The following is a 17,406-nucleotide window of genomic DNA, read 5'->3' on the forward strand; positions in this document are numbered from 1 at the left end:
CCAAGTGAGATAGAGTTTTTCCTGTGAAGACATATTCTGTTAATTTACCTGAACTGGAGCCCTGAAACCCTCTGACTGCTTATCCATCTTCATCCATTGTCATTCACAGTAAATAAATGCACTGAACTTAACCTCCTGAGCTCCATTATGAGTCCACCAGTTCATATCTGTTATGACAGTCTAGATTAGTACCTGCTGTTAGCAGCCCTGTTATTTTTGCTGCCAGGCAATCATGGAGTCCTGTTCTTCCTTCAGCCAGTCTGTTCACTGAAGTGCAGAAGGCTGTTATTAGAGACAGGTCCTATATGAAAAAGAGGTACAACAAAAAGGCTATAACTGAGGCTCTAGAAACTGCCAAACAAAGCCTCACGGCTCTGACCACTAGGCTGAAGAGATATACCAGAGAAGCCAAGAGAATGAATGGCCTGTTCTCCAAAGATTCATCCAGAGTGTTTGCTTAGCTACAAGGGAATAATAGCACAAGGACAGACCCATACACACACATCTGTGAGAGTGAGGTATTACACAACACCAAGGCCAAGTGGCTGGTAGATACAGCAACCTCACAGAGCGAGAGCCAGCCAACATCTCAAAAGCAGACAGACGTCAAATAACAAGTCTTCAGGATGAAGAGCTGGACAGCACCAGAGCCTGCCATGATCCATTAGTAAAGACAACACTGTAGGCCAAATCCAAGGGAGTAGCATAAGTTACCATCAAATGCAGAATATACGAAAGTGATGCACTGTCCCCGCTGTTCTTCAGGAAAAGTTCTCCAGGCTTCTTAAAGGACATTCAAAGCTTTTCTTTGGGTGTTGGGTGCCTTTTGTTTCGTAGATGATCCCACACTCCATTGATAATATTGAGATCTGGGATTTGGGGATGTCGATCCAAGTTTGATAGTGTTAAATTTTTTTAATTGTGTGTTTTTTGATATATGTATGCTTTGCTGCATCGGACATGTGTTGGTGTCATGCCGAAAAATTAAGCTTTTGCCAGTCAGATGCTTTCCAGATGGTTTTGCATGGTGGATCAAAATTTAATGGTATTTTTCTGTGTAATTTCATGAGCTTTGCCAAGGTCTCCAACACCACTGGGTAAAATGCAGCTGCCCTTCCACTGAGACCATTTCTGATCAGGTTTCAGTGAACAGATCAACAGAAGATCTATCTGTATCAGGTCTTTTTTTGGATTTTCCTCCATTCTTTTAAGGACAAGAGTTTCGCACACTGTTTAACTGCACTTCTTCTTTTGTCCTCCACTTAGGACACACCACACCTTTAAAATGTAAATGTGGGGGGGGGGGGGGGGGGGGTATTATACCAATGATGCTAATATGATATACTCCACAGTAGAATTCATTGTTCCATGTGAGATGAGCCTTTGTGTTCCTTTTGGTCAGCATTGGTTTTCTCCTTGAACTCTCCCATGGATGCCATTTTTGCCCAGTGTCTTTCTTATTGTTGAATCATGAAACCTTAACTGAGACGAGTGACACCTGCAATTCTTAGTCCCTTTTCATACAGGACAAAGTAGGTTTGGATAAAATTTTTTTTTCAAAAGTGCATTTTACATTTACCTGGGTTATCTTTGTCTAATATTAAAATTTGTTTGATCTGAAACATGTAAGTGTGACAAATACACAAAGCACTAGTAGACTAAAGGAGAAAACAGGTCAAGAAACACTTTTTCACACCACTGCAAATCTCTTAGCTGGCTAGAACAATCCAGCAGAGGGCGCTGATGTAAGATTTTCTTTTCTTCTTCTTTTTAATCTGCACGTTGGTTGGATATGCACTAAATTGGCCACAACTCTCACTCTGATTTAAGACATTACATTTCTTTGATGAAAGGCTCCAATTTGATATCAATATAGGAAAAAAACATACTGCATCAATATATATGGAGTGATGAAAGATTAAAAAGATATGATGAATTTTTCAGACTACTTTTATGAGATGGAGAGATATTAATTATGATGGATTGCATGTGATGGCCTCTTACTGCTGAAGAGACAAAAGGAAGCACAGAGACAGCAGAGCGCACCATGATGTCATGTGTCTGTGTGTGTTTGCTGCTATAATGCTTTGATAATGTCTGTGTTACAAAAGATGAAAAAGCTATATTTTGTGTTGCTTTATGCCTCTTTCACCGTCATCATCATCATCATCATCATCATCACTCATCACTGCTATTTTTTTCTGCACGTCAACCTATGTGCTGATCTGTGTGTGTGTGTGTGTGGGAGGGGGAGGGGGACGGTGAACTGTGTCCAATCAAAGCTATCGGTGCGGACGGTAATAAATTCTCCTGGTGACAGAGGGGTGAAGGAAGGAATGTTTATAAGTTATTGTCAGCTGACGACAATGAACAGAAACACTGGTGCTAAACTGAGACGCGTGCACGTGCATCACTGCATATATATGTGTGTTAATCTTACTTTGCTTCTGAGCGTGCGTCCGTGCTTGTTTTCAGTTATCTGTAGGCTGTCAGAACAGTTTAAATCATTACAGTCTGTTGTTTTAATAAATGTTAATTTTCAACACCTGTCTGCTATAAATACAAGCGTTTAAATGCCATCAAACTGATGACTTATAGCATTTGTATTTCTTCCCAAATGTAAAATCCAGTGTTTAGCTAGTCTCCATCCGTATAAAATCTAATTAATATGAAATTCAATAAGTTAAAAATCTAGATACTCATAATGGTGGAAGTTGGGAAATTCCTGTGTTGCAACAGCAAAAGCATGAAAATGACTGATTGATCGAGAAGGTGGGACTGTTTTTTGTTCTGTGGCTCTGATTAGTTATCAGTTACCATCATGTTCATGCAAGAGTTATGGAAGGGTATGCTCTAATAAAGACAAAGAGAGGAATTTAGATCAGGGCTTGCCAGAGTCTGTCTACACCTTTTAAACTGCCAGCATGAACTCAAAATTTAACAGCACATGACATGGAAACAGGAATTTGTGGAGGTAAGTGTCTTAGATTACAGTGATGTACCACGGAGATAGACTTACACAAGATTTCCAGAATTGCTTACTTGGTTATCTTTGTTAACAGGCTGTCTGTGTAGGTTCTCAGTAAACGTGCTCTCTGACCTTGAGGTCGAGGTCACTGAAATTCAAACTCTTCTGAGATTTTTAAATGATGGTGTCAATTGGAAAATCCTAGAGGATTTTCAGAACCTGACCTTTGGCCTTGAGGTCAAGGTCACCAAAGTTCAAACTCATTCAAGAGTTTTGGTAGATGCACCTAAATGGCAAGGTAGGATATATCACAGGGCAGGGACTGGAAACTCAGAAACTGAGAGGAAAGGGCATAATACCAAATGCCAAGATGAATAGAACCGAATATTGCTGAATTTGAAATGTTTTTTCTTTTGGCTTACTTGTTGTTTCCTGAACAGAGGCAGCCGAAGGCTACATGACTGGCAGGCGAGAATATGAGAGCGCTGGAGAGTAGGCAGACAGGTGGAAAACAGGTAAGTCATTTCCTTAGCTGGGAATAGGATAAACAGATTGGTGTAGACAGACTCAGGTAAATGGATATCCAGGTAAACCGATTTTCAGATTGGGGTCCAAGCAGACAACTAGGAAGGAGAACAACACACGATACCATAGAATAAAAGCCAAAAACACAGGTAAAAAGGAAGGCCTGATTACCATGGTAACGACAAGAACAGCCTAGCAGAGACAGCTACACCGTCCAGCCTTTAAATACCAGGAACCAGGAGCCCATGCATAGGCCAGTACAGCAGAGCCAGCCCAATAATTCCACCTGAAGCTTCGGAGTAAAGAGTTAGAAGTGGAGAGAAAAAGAGGAAGAAGACCCAAACTCTATGTTGCTGGGTCCATAACAGCATACGAATTATTTATAAGACTTTCCACTCATTTAAAAATGTTGTTCATTTCATTGGTATGTTATTTTAGCAGTGGTATTCCATCATGATAAGCAAGCCAAGCAAGGCAGTGCTTAATTTCTCAATCTAAAAACAGACATAAATTAAAATATACAATGTTGTTGAAATGCCATGAAGCTGCTTGCGTGTTTGCATGTATCCTTTACATTACTGTCATCTTGCGGCTGCAGTCTGCTATTGCCTCTGAAAGCTGCACTGATTTCCTGCTCGTAGGAAACTATAGCTGTCTCTGTTTTACAGACATGTCTGTTAACTACTGGACTGGAGCTGGGCAAACAGGGTTTTTTAAGCGCATCTTTTACTTTAAACTGATGGGAGACCAGAGATCAGTTCTAATCCTTGCTTTGTGTGGGAATCACACAACTACCTTGGCCAAGAAGTGTGATGGAGAGAAAATGAAGTTGTGCAGAAAAAGAAATGTGAGGGTAATGGGGAAAGTCTCTGCTTGCTTTTCCATACAATTTACAACATGTCATTGCAATTTAGAACAAAATACTACTTCCTTACATGAAGCTTATCAAAACTTGCCTTCACCTCTTCTCATAGCTTAAGTTACCCTCACTGGTTACACAGGCAGGTGGCTGTAAACAGTAAACACCATTAAGGACCTTTCATCGTCATGAAACCAGTCACTTCTGAATAGTTTCCATGACATTTGTGTTATTCTTAATGTCAAAATGATACTTTGCACTCAGGGACCCAAGCGTGTAAAGGATCACTTGAGCTCCTGGTGATCTGTATGTGCGTAATTCACAGTCATATTTCATTTAGTTTATACAGCTATATTCCTTTTTCTATTTCTATTTCTATTGATACTTCAGGCGTATGTTAAGAAGATCACAGTGTTGGCAGCTGACACCTGTCACTAACTGTATTTATACAGTCTATTTCCCCCCTGTGGAGTGAGAAGAAAAACGCTTGCAATAAAAAATCATTATAACGTTTTCAAAGCTGCAATTATCTCTTTCCAGCATCTCATATTAAAGATAAAATGAATTAACCTGTCAATTCTACTAATTTTCTTTTGTTAAAAGAGAATTAAATAGCTGCTACATATAAAAAAACACTTTGTGAGAGAAAATGGAGACCCCTGGGAGGTGCAAAGGCTCAACATGCGTCTTCTAATTTAATAGTGGAAGGAGCAGCTGTCCTGTTTTGTTCCACACAGTTTTGCACCAGTGTAGTTCATATGTGTGTGTGTGTGTTTGTGTGTCTTTTTGTTTAAACTCTATAATGTCACCACGTTTTCTTTATCACCCTCTCACCATTCCTTTACTGCATTTCACCCTTCCCCCCCCCTCTCTCTCTCTATATATATATATATGTAGTCTGCATATCCACCTATACTGTAGTATTTGCTGTAGTAATAGTAGTAGTACTATCAGTTTACCTTTCCGTGAGACCTCATGAAAACAACACGAATGACGGATTTTGTTCGTGCTAGAATTTCCACCCTAGTGACTCCAACATTGCACACGGGTCAGGTTCGATACACACTGTGTGACAAATTTTCTAAATGACCTCGAAGGACAACAGGTCTCCAAGTAGAGGTGGTGTGTGCAGGTCCATGTGAACTTTGGAAATATGCTGGTTTATCTCAAGAGACCAAAAGTGGACGCACTAAGCTAGGAGGAAATTAACTCCCAACACTGGGAGATGCTAAAGCTCTGAGCCATGTGAAATCCTGGCCAACTAACACATAACACTTCTAACTACTACCGGCCTGAATGTTACTCTCCAGTGTAAGAAGAAGGAAACTTGATTTGATGTCAGAGGGCTGCAGTGACTTTTGCAGAAAGGGAAGCAGACACAAACAGCACCCTCCACCTATTAACAAGACAAATAATAACCATTTTATGCTGTCCTTGATTCTTTAAATATGCTGATAGCCTCCTGTAGCTTCATGCACTCTACATGGATGTCTTAGTAAATTATTATTATTTGTATAATCAAATAAACATCTACTATACAATCAAAACAATTCTCTACTATTATCTGACAATGAGGAGTCGTTTTTAGAACCATTTCTTTAGCAAAAGAAGCAATAAAACACTACGAAAATATCCAATACATAGAAAACTATCATTGTCAAATTTGCATAAATTATCAAAAGTAAAAATAAATATATTGCACAAAAATATTAAGCTCTATATAAAGCTCTTGAGAAGTGGAGATATAGACATTACTTTTATTTTTATTGCACAGAAGGACAAGAGCGTGACAGTTATGTGCAAACAGCATCCAGGCTCGAACACAACTTCAGCTCTTTGCAAGCACCTGCACAGACAGCATGCTAACACTAAGCTAAGCTAAGCTAAGCTAAGAACCCAGCCCAGCAGACCGAGCCTGAATTTCAACAAGTAATAAAGTGATGCTCAGTCAGGTTTACAGCTTCCGTTTCTACCTGTTCATGTTTCTAAGGTAGAATCATTGTGATGATTGCTTTGAAGTCTCCTTAGGCTGGTTTTCATGTTTTGCTTTGTATTCATACTTGCACACTAAAACAAAGACCTTATGTCTATCTTAATTAGCACAGGGTTTTATGTTGGTGCCTGGAACTGTTGCCTCAGGTTTAGATTGTTAACTGGTAATGTGTGATTTAGTAGTTTTATGAGAGTTGTGTAACAAATTACTTTCTTAAATAAATAAAATAGTTAATGCATTAGCAACAAGTAAAATGTTATACATTACTTTTTTGTGTAATGAACCCAACACTTGTCGTCAGTAAGAAAACTTATCTATTGATAAATGACAGAAGCTTATCTCTTTTCTATTCCCAGCTGTTTCATAACTGAACAATGGAAGTAGTTTCAGCAGCAGCTTAATTCTCACACTAGTCTCCTGTTAGTCTCCCATCACAGATGGAAAGTTTATCCACAATGAACAAACAAAGATAACTAGAAAAGTCTCTGGGCCTCTCAGTTTGACAAGCTCTTGTCATTGTTTATGGGTCGTAAAATGAAGACATGCTACAGTTTCATACAGCATCCAAGGCAAGCAGTTTCCAGTAGCAATAGCCAGTTGTAGCCACAAGATGGCAGTAATGTGAAGGATGGTTGCAAACATGACACTCTTTATGGCAGAACAATGTTTGAGATTAAAGGAGAGGGTTCACTTTAACTCTGGTACATTTCACCTCATGTCTATTTTTAGATTTGATTGGGCAAGCAACTGAAGCGACTCCAAGTGTAGAATTGCACTGATCTGTGTAAATACATTGAGTTATCTGGACAACTGGAGCCTGGAATGTCCTCTGGGAACCAGCTGTTATTGACAAAATGATGGGCAACAAGCAACCTCCTTGTGTTTGAACCCAAAAAAGGATGTAGGTTCAACTCGTGTCTCCTCTCTCGTGTAGTAATGTGAGTAAGTAAGTAATTCTTCATCCAGTAAGACGAAGAACAAAATTATCTTTGAGCTAACTGTCCCAAGGAAGAAGTTAGTATACGAAATGACTGACATACTCAGATCTTTGCTGTTAGTGCAGTGATCTGGCTGAAGAACCATCACCTAACCTGTGGAAGCAGGATGCCACTGATGTTGGTACGTGAGGACTAACTGGAACAAGCCAGAAAGACTTGGCTGACAAGTCAGAGAAAAGTAGCTTTTGGCTCTTACTGTGGAAAGAAGTAAGTAAGAAGTAAGTATTGGATGTAAAACCTAAACTGAGATCTAGTTGCAGGAGACAACAGGGAGACTTTTCTGCTCTGCCAACAGAAGAAGGAAAGAGTGAAATTTTGAATATTGAATGCGTCCGGCTGAAGACCCTACAGGTGACCTAGCAGGCGCAACAAGCAGAAATTCCCCAGCCGATTAACAACTTTGGTTAAATGGAAAAAGAAAAAAAAAACTGATGCAGTGTTTCATAGAACCAGATGTAAAAACTGAAGAAACATGTCTGTAATTTTATATATATTTCTGATATTTTAAGTTGTTTTTTAATATATCAGACATTTTAAAAAGATACTGCGTAAACAACGAAGTACAAAGTCCCAGCAAGTTTCCAATCCAAATTAGCTGCTGACCACAGGCGGAGGTTCACCCTGTAGCCAGCACTGACCCCAACCTTTGCCCTGGGCCCCTCACATGTCCAGTGAGCTATCAGGCTCCCATTACTTGGTTGAATAATTTAGGGCTGACACTCCATCACTGATCTATTCACTTGACCTCTGAGGACACCAATCTTTGGGTGTCCACTGTGCATTTAAACTGGTGCATGCGTTTGCTTTTTAAGGTCTGTTGGCTGGTTAATAAACCACTAATGGATCAATATAAAAGAGAAGCATTTTTGTCTACCTCTGTCAGAAGTCAAGACACTTGAGAAAGTTAGCAAAAGTTCTGAGACTGCATTATGTGCCAAGCTTTCCCGCAAAGCTCACTCTTGTCCTTCAAGTGACAGCACTTTACTAAGCCTGCTTTTAAATGAACTCCACAATAAGCCCAAATCCTCTTTCTGCTTTCCTGCTTTTGCTTTTACCTTACTGCTTGTATTTGACTAGCGTTATGTTGAGTCAGGTGGAGAATAGCCCCGTAGGTCCTGTGCTCTCCTGACATTAATCTGCATCTCATCAGCATGCTATCCCTCTCCTCTCCGCAGACAATGCTTGAAAGAGTGCACCGATCGGGTCCTTCCATTCACCTTCACTTACCCCCCTTCTTTGCACCATTGTGCTTTGCTGTTTTATTCACCGGTTTCTGGCACATTCTGGCAGGAAATATAATTTACATCTGACTATGGTTTAAAAAAAAACGTTATTGAAATGTTGGGTTCAATTTTGAGCATCAAACTTTGCTTAGAAAAAATGAAATCACATGTCCTTACATGCAAATCTGCAAGCATGCACACACAGAATTTACACATGCAATACAAGTTGAAATAACATAGTGATCTACACAGCAGTTCCATGCCCTGACTCTCTTTTTTGGTCACCTAATCTACTGTGAATATTTACAAACTGGGTTTCCCTGTTTATATTTTAATATCTAAATTGCTGCATTGGTGTCAGTGCTATAGATGAAAAAGAAGCAAAGGGGTGTGCGCTTCAAACAATCACGTGCAGTGTGTATTTCCAATTTACAACTTCTCTCTATAATTGTGCGTTATGAGCTCGGGCTTGTGTGTTTGCAATGTGTGTGTTATCATGTCTTTTTATATTTCTTTCACCTGTTTTAGAACTCAGATTTGTTGTGTACTCCTGTGTGTGTGAGAGACTGTGCGAGTGTGTATGTATTGTTGACACCCAGTCATGTTTGGCTCCCTCCTTTTAGGCCAGCGCAGGCTGTGACGAGACAAGGAAACTGGGATCCTGTTTCAAGCTGGATGAGGCTATAAGAGACCAGGGAGCACTCTGCACAGACAGACACACTGACAGGCACAAAGGAGAGAAAAAGAACCAAGTTCAAAGAGAAAGAAGATCTAAGGACAGTTTCAGATAGTTTGGTAGAAGGTATCTAAAAAGTACTGAGAGCATTGCTGGGTGATTACAGGACAGTGAGATATGCATCACTCATTGAGGCTGGAGTAACCGTCATCTCCAAACGAAGGTGCAGGATCGAGAAACATTTGGAAACCTTAAGTGTGCTCTTTTCACCTTGATCCCGGAGCTTTGCTCTTGAGGGGAGGGGGCCACGCTCTGGGGCCATGCTAGCTGCACGAAGCAGCGGAGGGGGCATCGGAGGGCCCGGCGGGCACCAGCCTCCCCACGTGCACCGAAAACACTCAGTGGCCTCTCTCAGTGGGCTAAAAGCCCAGCGCAGCAACTCCCAGGATGCCAAGCGCAATTCCTCCTCCGGGAAACAGGTGGCACAGCATAGAAACAAGGCAGCAGTAATCAGAGAGATGGAGACCAACTGGTACCTGAAAATGTTTGGCCTGGGCAAAGACGAGACAGTTGCACAAAAGACTGGCATGCTGTACAGGTCAGTTAAACCCTGTCTAAGTGTGTGTGGGCATGCTTGTCAGTGAGTGATTGTAGATACTTGAGAGTGCAAACAGACTGATGGCCTAACGTGTTACACAGAGCAGCTTGTTGATGAGCACAAATCATTTGTGAGGTGAATCGTACACTCACCTCACAAGTACTTTGGAACACACACAAAGACCCAAAAACGTCTTTTTTATGATTATCTACACATCGTTAACACCTGTAAGTTTGTTTGTGCAACTGTCAGGAAATTCATAAAGTGCGTGCATGCACACTGTTAGATTGTTCAAGTATTTCTGTGCTGGATCCTCAGAGCTATCTGATGACAAGCGGTTCCCCCTCCGTCCAACCGTTTCATTTGTGTGTCACAGCAGTCACGCTGGTCATTAAAGTTGTGTCACCGGATCTGTTCTTAATGCTAATAGCAAGCATCTGTCTCGCTGGTGGTGTTGACATCTTCCACCACCATGGTGACAAAACATGGAGGCTGGAGGGAGTGTTTTCATTCTTTTATGTGTGATTGACAGACAGGAAGCACCAATAGCGTTGATTCCTAATCCCAATTTTTTGACGTAGACTAGCAGCGAGTGTCTTTCTTTTCTTCTTCTTTTTCCCCTCACACATGGATATTTTTAGTATCGGGTTCCCCCAGCCCCCTTGCAATGTCTCCCCCTCTCATTGCTCCACTGCTCTCTCTTGTTGCTAAATGCCTAATCCATCTGTGTCCCATTCCAATCATTCAAGCCTAAAGCTCCACATTTATCAGTCTGCAGTCCTGCCTCTTCCTTTCCCTCCTTCTTCTTCCCTCTCTATATTCTCTGGCCTCTCTGCTGCTTTTGGTTTTGTTCCCTTTAATTTAGAAAAAACAAAGCAGAGCAGGGGAAAGAGACCAGAATGTTAAAGCAGCAAGGGACACGCTGTGATTAAATAAGGTTGAGGTCTCACAAATATTGATGGATTCATTTATGTTGCAGAGCAGCCATTCAGAAAGGATTGCTATAATCCAAACTTATTTGTTCAGTCTTCATAAAAATTAACTGGCAGAGGGTCAAAGAATCAAACTGTACACCCACACACAAACGTGCACACACTGTGTGTGTGGCTCAGTTGTAAACTTACAAAGGAGATTATTTTCCCCAGTGTTGCACATTGTGTTTTGCCTACACTGGCTTATTGGAAGTATTTAGGAATAATGGTAAAAAAGAACAAAAAGGCAGCTTGGAATAGTTTGCAAAAAAAATATACTGTACTGCATTACCAATATTGATGGTGTTACGCTGTCATCATAGCACCCCGGTGCAAATTTGCAGGAATAATGCACTCACAAAATATTTCTTTGCCTTTTTTGTGTTGCTTTCAAATTGTTTCAGAAAATTGCACAAAGGCACATTATAACAAAGAATTAAGTAAAAGTAAGCCCGACTTGTCTAACGAAAAATGCACATTAAGCATCGGAGTGCTGTTTTCAAATGTGGCTTCAAATGGTATTAAACAGTCTTTCCGATGACATGCTTGGGGCTACACACTTCACGTGCTCTTTATTTACGCGCTCATAAAAGTGTGATGAGAGCCTCTCGCGGTTTGATTGACAGCACTACTGCTGCGTGTGGAACGTGAGGACAGTGTGAGTGTGTGAGTGAGTGCATTTAATGGGCATGTTTCCAAAGTGGTGAGCTCAATGTGCCACCAATAAAACCAACACTGTGTGAATCACTGTAAGATTAGCACGACCTTCACACGTGTGCACTTACCCTCTCTAACATAGACAAAAAAAGCTTTGTAATTGTTTCCGTTTAGAGAGTCGGTACTGATCATTTTGTCCGATCACTTGGACTCAACTGTTATGTTGTGGATGCAGTCTTCTACTTGAAAGAACAGATAACAGTTTCCTCTGACCTAGAAATGCATGAACCCCTCTACAAGTCTCCGTCTTGCCAGTCAGCCAACTCGTGCCTGACACACACACACACACACACACACGCACGCACGCACGCACGCACACACGCACACACACACACACACACGCACGCACGCACGCACGCACGCACGCACGCACGCACGCACACACGCACACACATCTGCCAGCGCTGCGCTTTGAACCGCTGATGTGATGCCAAACATCATGCGATGACTGGCTATCTGCTCTGCCTTAATTTAAATCAGAACAATTGATGCAGATTTTAGCTCTCTGGTGATTCTTCTTGAAACTCGGGACAGACCATAACAAGAAATAATCTGCTTTGTAACCACTTCTTTATAAATTGCCTTTTCTACCCCCGTGCTAATGTATTCCTTTCTGTGCCACAAATTCATTAAATGCTCATTTATTTATTATTTGACAAAACAGGGTATTTATACGATGTTTTCACTAATTGCTTTTGTTCAGGTATTGAAAATTTAATTAACATTTTCTGCTTAGCCAAATTAATTATGCGGTTGAATTTGCATTTTCTTTTGCAGCCAGATAGTGAGAAATAACCTCGTAAACTTGCTTTCATCATTGTTTGTTTACCCTTTATTGCAAAGATATTATGGATTACTTTAGTTTTTAAATAAAACATGGAGAGTATTTGTCAGGGACAAGTTTTGGAAAATATAGCCTAGGTGTTACAATGCAAACACTCTGTTCATGTCCAAATTGAGGCAACAGTATACTTAAACTCACCCGACGTTTTATTAGGTACACCTGGCTTCTAACAGGTTTGACCCCCTTTTGTCTCCAGAGCAGCATTAATTCTTGATTGAACAAGGTGCTGAAATCATTCCTCAGAGATTCTGGTCCATGTTGATGTGACAGCATCACACACTTGCTGCAAATTTGTCCCAAAGGTACTCTGCTGGCTTAAGATCTGGTGCCCGTGGAGGCCATTTGACTACACTGAACTCATGTCATGTTCAAGAAACCAGTTTTAAATGAGTTTTGTGTCATGGAGCGTTATTCTGCTGCAAGCTACAGAGGGATGGTCAGTAAGTTTACTCAGGTAGGCTTTGACATACGATGATTAGTTTGTACAAGGGGCCAAAGTGTGCCAAGAAAATACCCCACACATCAGCAGCCTGAACTGCTGATACAAGGCAGGATGGATCTGTGCTTTCATGTTGTTTATGTGAATGTTGCAGCAGAAATTAAGAGTCCATTTTTGGTTAGCCTGCGTGAATTGTTTCCTGTCCTTAGACCACCCGGTGTGGTCTGCTGTTGTAGCCCATCTGCTTCAAAATTTGCAGAGATGCTCTTCTGCATACCTTGGTTGAAATAAGCGCTTATTTGACTTTCTGTTGTCTTCCTGTCAGCTTAAAGCAGTCTGACCTCTGTAGATACTGTATTTCTTTGTGGTCTGCACAGAGTGACCTAGATTGATGAGTCAAATAATTTATTAGCACCCAATCTGTTAACAAAGTCTTTCCTTCTTTGACTTAAAACTACATAAACACGTCCCTGTCGATAAATGCTTTTCATGGAAATGGACCATATAAAAAGCAGCACATAACTCCTGTGGGCTGGAGATGATCAGCAGAATTATTCACAAGCTACGATTAGTTTGTACTGTAGCTGTGTTTCCATTTATGCTGGGCTGAATCAATATCTCATTAAACCCTGTTGCTTTTTCAGAGCGTACAGTAAGCCAGGGAGCAACAGTTCTAGGAATAAAACTCGACTGACCCGAATAATTACAGCCAACAGTATCGTCGCCCTCGTCTGACCGTGTATTGAGATTATATTTCCTGATACCTTCGGCACCAGGTGCGACAAAGGTGCGGCAACACGATACTATTGTTGCACAACAAAAACACATGTTCCTGTAGAGCTTGATGGATGAAACACGGGGATGGTGTCAAGATCGGCAGTTTGATTCACACAGCTGGGATTCTTTTGCACACATGTGTGCTAAAGTATCCATCCCATAATATGGAAACACTGTAATACTGAGATAAGTATTAAAAATATGAATCAGTCACATAATATGTTCTCTTCTTGTTAGATCACACCTCTTCAATGATTAAAAGAGCACTTGAAAACACAACGGCCGTCTTTGCCATGTATCGGTGTGTTGTTCATTTTGTCTGCCTCACTCTTCTCAGCATTAATCTAGATATTCATTGATAATAACAATGGGATTTAGTGGGGGAATTTAGGCCAGCACACTGGTGTTAAACAGGAGCAGGACAGTCCCTGAGGGCTGCAGACTGATCGCTGACATAATTATTGCTGCCATTGAGTCAGATGGCAAAGATGAGGCTTTTTTCTTCTTCTCCTGCACGTAAACAACACAGAAATGTTGTTTTATTACACTGCAGATAATACGAGGTTACAGCATCCACACACATGGCCGGTGTGTCTTTTTAAACGTCGTCCGCAAGCTGCTAAACTTGTTCCTAACATACCGTGGGCGCTCGGTAATATGCAATCTTTATATGGGGATTCGCTCACTGGAGGGAGGATATGTGGGGGTGGTGGGGACAAAATGAAAGAGACGACTAATTAATCTCAGGGAACAATGAGCTGGTTTTAAAATGAGAGTCGAAACGTATGAACTAAAGAGTTAAAAGAGAATAAATGAGGGGGGAGGAACTCGAACTGTGTCACAACAAGGACTCAGACAAAAAAGTTGTTTATGCCTAATTTTTCTGCTCATACATGCCCCCAAACTGTCCTCTCCCAGCTTCTCCGTCCTCTTTTGCTTTTCTTCCATCATTCACCCTCTGTTTTTTTTTCTTTTCTTCATCAGTGACTCACCTGCCTAAATGTTGAGCTCCTCAAAGGAGAATGTGACTGTCGTGAACACCAGAGGCCAAAATAAAAACGTTAAAATATAAAACAGAACAGAAAAAAAATCCAAGTGAGACAGAGAGAAAAAGAGTGAAATTAATTGGAGCTTTTGATACGACAGAGAGCATCTTTTGTTCGAATGTATGTGCGTCGAAGGTGTGTGCGATGCATAGTATGGACGTGAATATTCCAGGTCCATAAATACACTGTAAACACACTCAGGCGTTGCATAAGCTCAGATGACTTCCAGCTGCCAGGCATGATCAGGTTTTCTACCCACCCTGCTGGACAACAAGCACAGCTGCCTCTTTACCAACCTCCATGTGTCACTTTTGCATTAATAGCCATAATTTCACGTCCTGCAGGTACAGAAGAGTCAGCCTTGAGGTTTTTACCCCCAAAACCCAAAAACAAACAAACAAAAAACCCCAAAACGAAATATCCCACGTTCAAACAAATTCTTTTATCACGTAGCTTCTACAGTTCCTGCATACAGCTTTTGGCTGTTGCCACTGGATGTCTGCAGGATACAATGAGGAGCAGTCAGGCAGTATTTGCTCTATACTGACACACACACAGATGATGGAAGACTGAAATTCCATCATCTGTGTATGTGTCTACTTGTGGAAAGAGTGACAGTGTGTATCTTAACTCAAATTTCCTGATATGGAAGAGTGGCATTCCTCATGATTCCCACAATTCACTGGAGGACCAGACATGATGTCATTGAACGCTCCCATGAGAAGGCTAGAGAGGGGAGATTATATACTGTGTGTGTGTGTGTTTGTGCAGTCAAGAAGAAGGAAAGACGAGAAAACAGAGGCTTTTCCACTTTATTTTTTTGGTTTACCTAATTATGAAAACGCCGCCCTTACACTGTGCACGACTGAATAACACGCCATCGGCCGTGTGCAAGCGTCTGCTCGAGTATGCATGTCTGCGTGTTTATATTACGTGTTTGTTATGGGCAGAACTGCAGAGTACACATTGTTTAGAATAAGAAGGAGCAGAAAGAGAGGGCAGAGGCAAAAAAGATGAAAAAGAATGAATTTAAAGGTTGTTGAAAGTGAAAAAAAGTGACTGCTTTAAAAGTGCAACGAGTGTGAGAGACGGGCTGACAAAAAGCAAATGGCAGGAGACGTGAATGCTGGAAGAGAGACGAGAGAGAAAATCAGGAGTAAGTGAAAGGGCTTGTGACGGAGGGAATACTGGGAGACAAAAGAGGGATGATGAGGAAAGGCAGGGTGGGAGAGAGGATAAGGGGGTGGGGGGTGGAGAGGAAAAAGGGGTAAAAGGAAGGAGAGAGTGAGAGAGAAACAGAGTGAGAGAGTGAGAGGGAGGGAGGGAGAAAAAAATGTCCCAGATTCCCATGCTATTTAATAGGGAGCAAAACCAAACTGAGCTTATAATGTAGACTGGCTGAGCAGGGGGCAAAGTGACAGCATCAGTGTGTGGGTGTGTGTGTGTTACGTGTGTGTGTGTGAGAGGAGAGGGACTGTGTGTTTGGCCCTCTGTTAATCTGTCTTCATGTGTGTATATGTGCAGACAACATATATGGCCTGGTGCATGGAGAAGTACATGTAAGGAAGTAACCTGTTTTCCCAGTGTGGACGAGCAGCCTGCTGACAGACTGGACTCCAGATTTCAGTTTGAAAAAAAGGCTCCTTTCAGGGCTGGATGTTCTTTTGTTTTTGTTTTTAATAAGAGGAGGACTTGTGCAGCTTTATTTTGGAGGAATACTTCACACTAAGATTTAATCAGATGCTCTCACGCACACGCTCCTCTGCTCCGTGTAGCTGTGCGTGGGTGAGGGGCCTACCTGGATTAATCTGAGCGCACATGATTGTGGGACATGCGAACAGCAGAAAGGAGCGATTGAAGGGGAGGATAAAGTGAAGAAGAAAGCTGGAAGATGTACTTGTACAAGGCAACGTGCCCGGAGATCCCCAACCCGAAACAGAAGGGGTCCAGGATTCAGGGTGGAGGCCAGGATGGGGTCAAGGCTCACGGCCTAGGACAGGGGAGGCTTGTCGGAAAGACTTCTATGGGGACGGGAACGCGACCCTACCCTCCTCTGATGCTGTGGACAGCAAACAAACCCAACGGTGTGGTGGAGCTCAAGCAGCTGGAGGAGTTCCTCAACTTCCACTCGCTGTCGCTGCACGACACGGTGAAGAGTCAGACAGGCATGGCCTACAGGTAACCTTACCTGTGTGTCTCTGTGAGAGGAAGTCATGTTCGGTCATGTTGACAGACTTATCATTTCTCTTTAAAGAGTTAGTAATGGCTGAGGGGGTTGAAGAGAGTTTTTTATAATTAGTGTTTTGTTTGATTCTACATCTGTGACATCTGAAGAGAAGCGTGGATAAAAATCAAACAGTTTTTCAAGCTTTCCCCCCACATGCTCTGTGTTTACATGATTCTAAGGTCATGCTTGCTTTGCAATGCCCATTGCATAATGGGAACTATTGATCTCTTTTAAAACTCCCAAGCTAATTGATCATTAGCTCTGAGTGCTTTATAAATAATTTTAATCCGTGTTGGCGAGTGGTTTGAGCGAGTGTGATCGGGACATTGTGGATCGCTGCTCAGCCCCCAGGCAAAAAAAGTAACACGTAGCTTCTTTGCCTGAATCGCTTGGTCGTCTCCGGAGAGGACGAGAGGGGGATGAGCTTGAGTAAAGCCTTCTCTGTTGTTTACCTCAGCTTGTTAGAGCTCATTAATCTTAATTTGTACCTGAACTTGTTTAAATGTTTAAAAATGTTTCTTTTTTAATTAGAAACTTAAAAAAAC

General features: G+C 41.6%; 1 protein-coding gene across 2 annotated transcripts in view; it reads left to right on the forward strand.

Moving 5' to 3' along the window:
- Positions 1-7,307: 7,307 nt before the first annotated feature.
- Positions 7,308-17,406, forward strand: part of kcnab1a (potassium voltage-gated channel subfamily A regulatory beta subunit 1a) — a gene marked incomplete at its 5' end in the record, with an annotated part of 152,283 nt that continues 142,184 nt past the window's right edge. Inside the window, 2 exons of one of the 2 annotated variants that reach the window (XM_080890039.1) lie at positions 7,308-7,550; positions 9,190-9,840. In XM_080890039.1, the coding sequence (XP_080746165.1) occupies positions 9,563-9,840 (278 nt within the window). Of the gene's footprint in view, positions 7,551-9,189; positions 9,841-16,525; positions 16,813-17,406 lie in introns of those variants that run through there. The other variant, XM_080890038.1, reaches the window with a different exon arrangement.

This window comes from Rhamphochromis sp. 'chilingali' (genome assembly GCF_963969265.1).
Source record: "Rhamphochromis sp. 'chilingali' genome assembly, chromosome: 8".
Lineage (NCBI taxonomy): Eukaryota > Metazoa > Chordata > Actinopteri > Cichliformes > Cichlidae > Rhamphochromis > Rhamphochromis sp. 'chilingali'.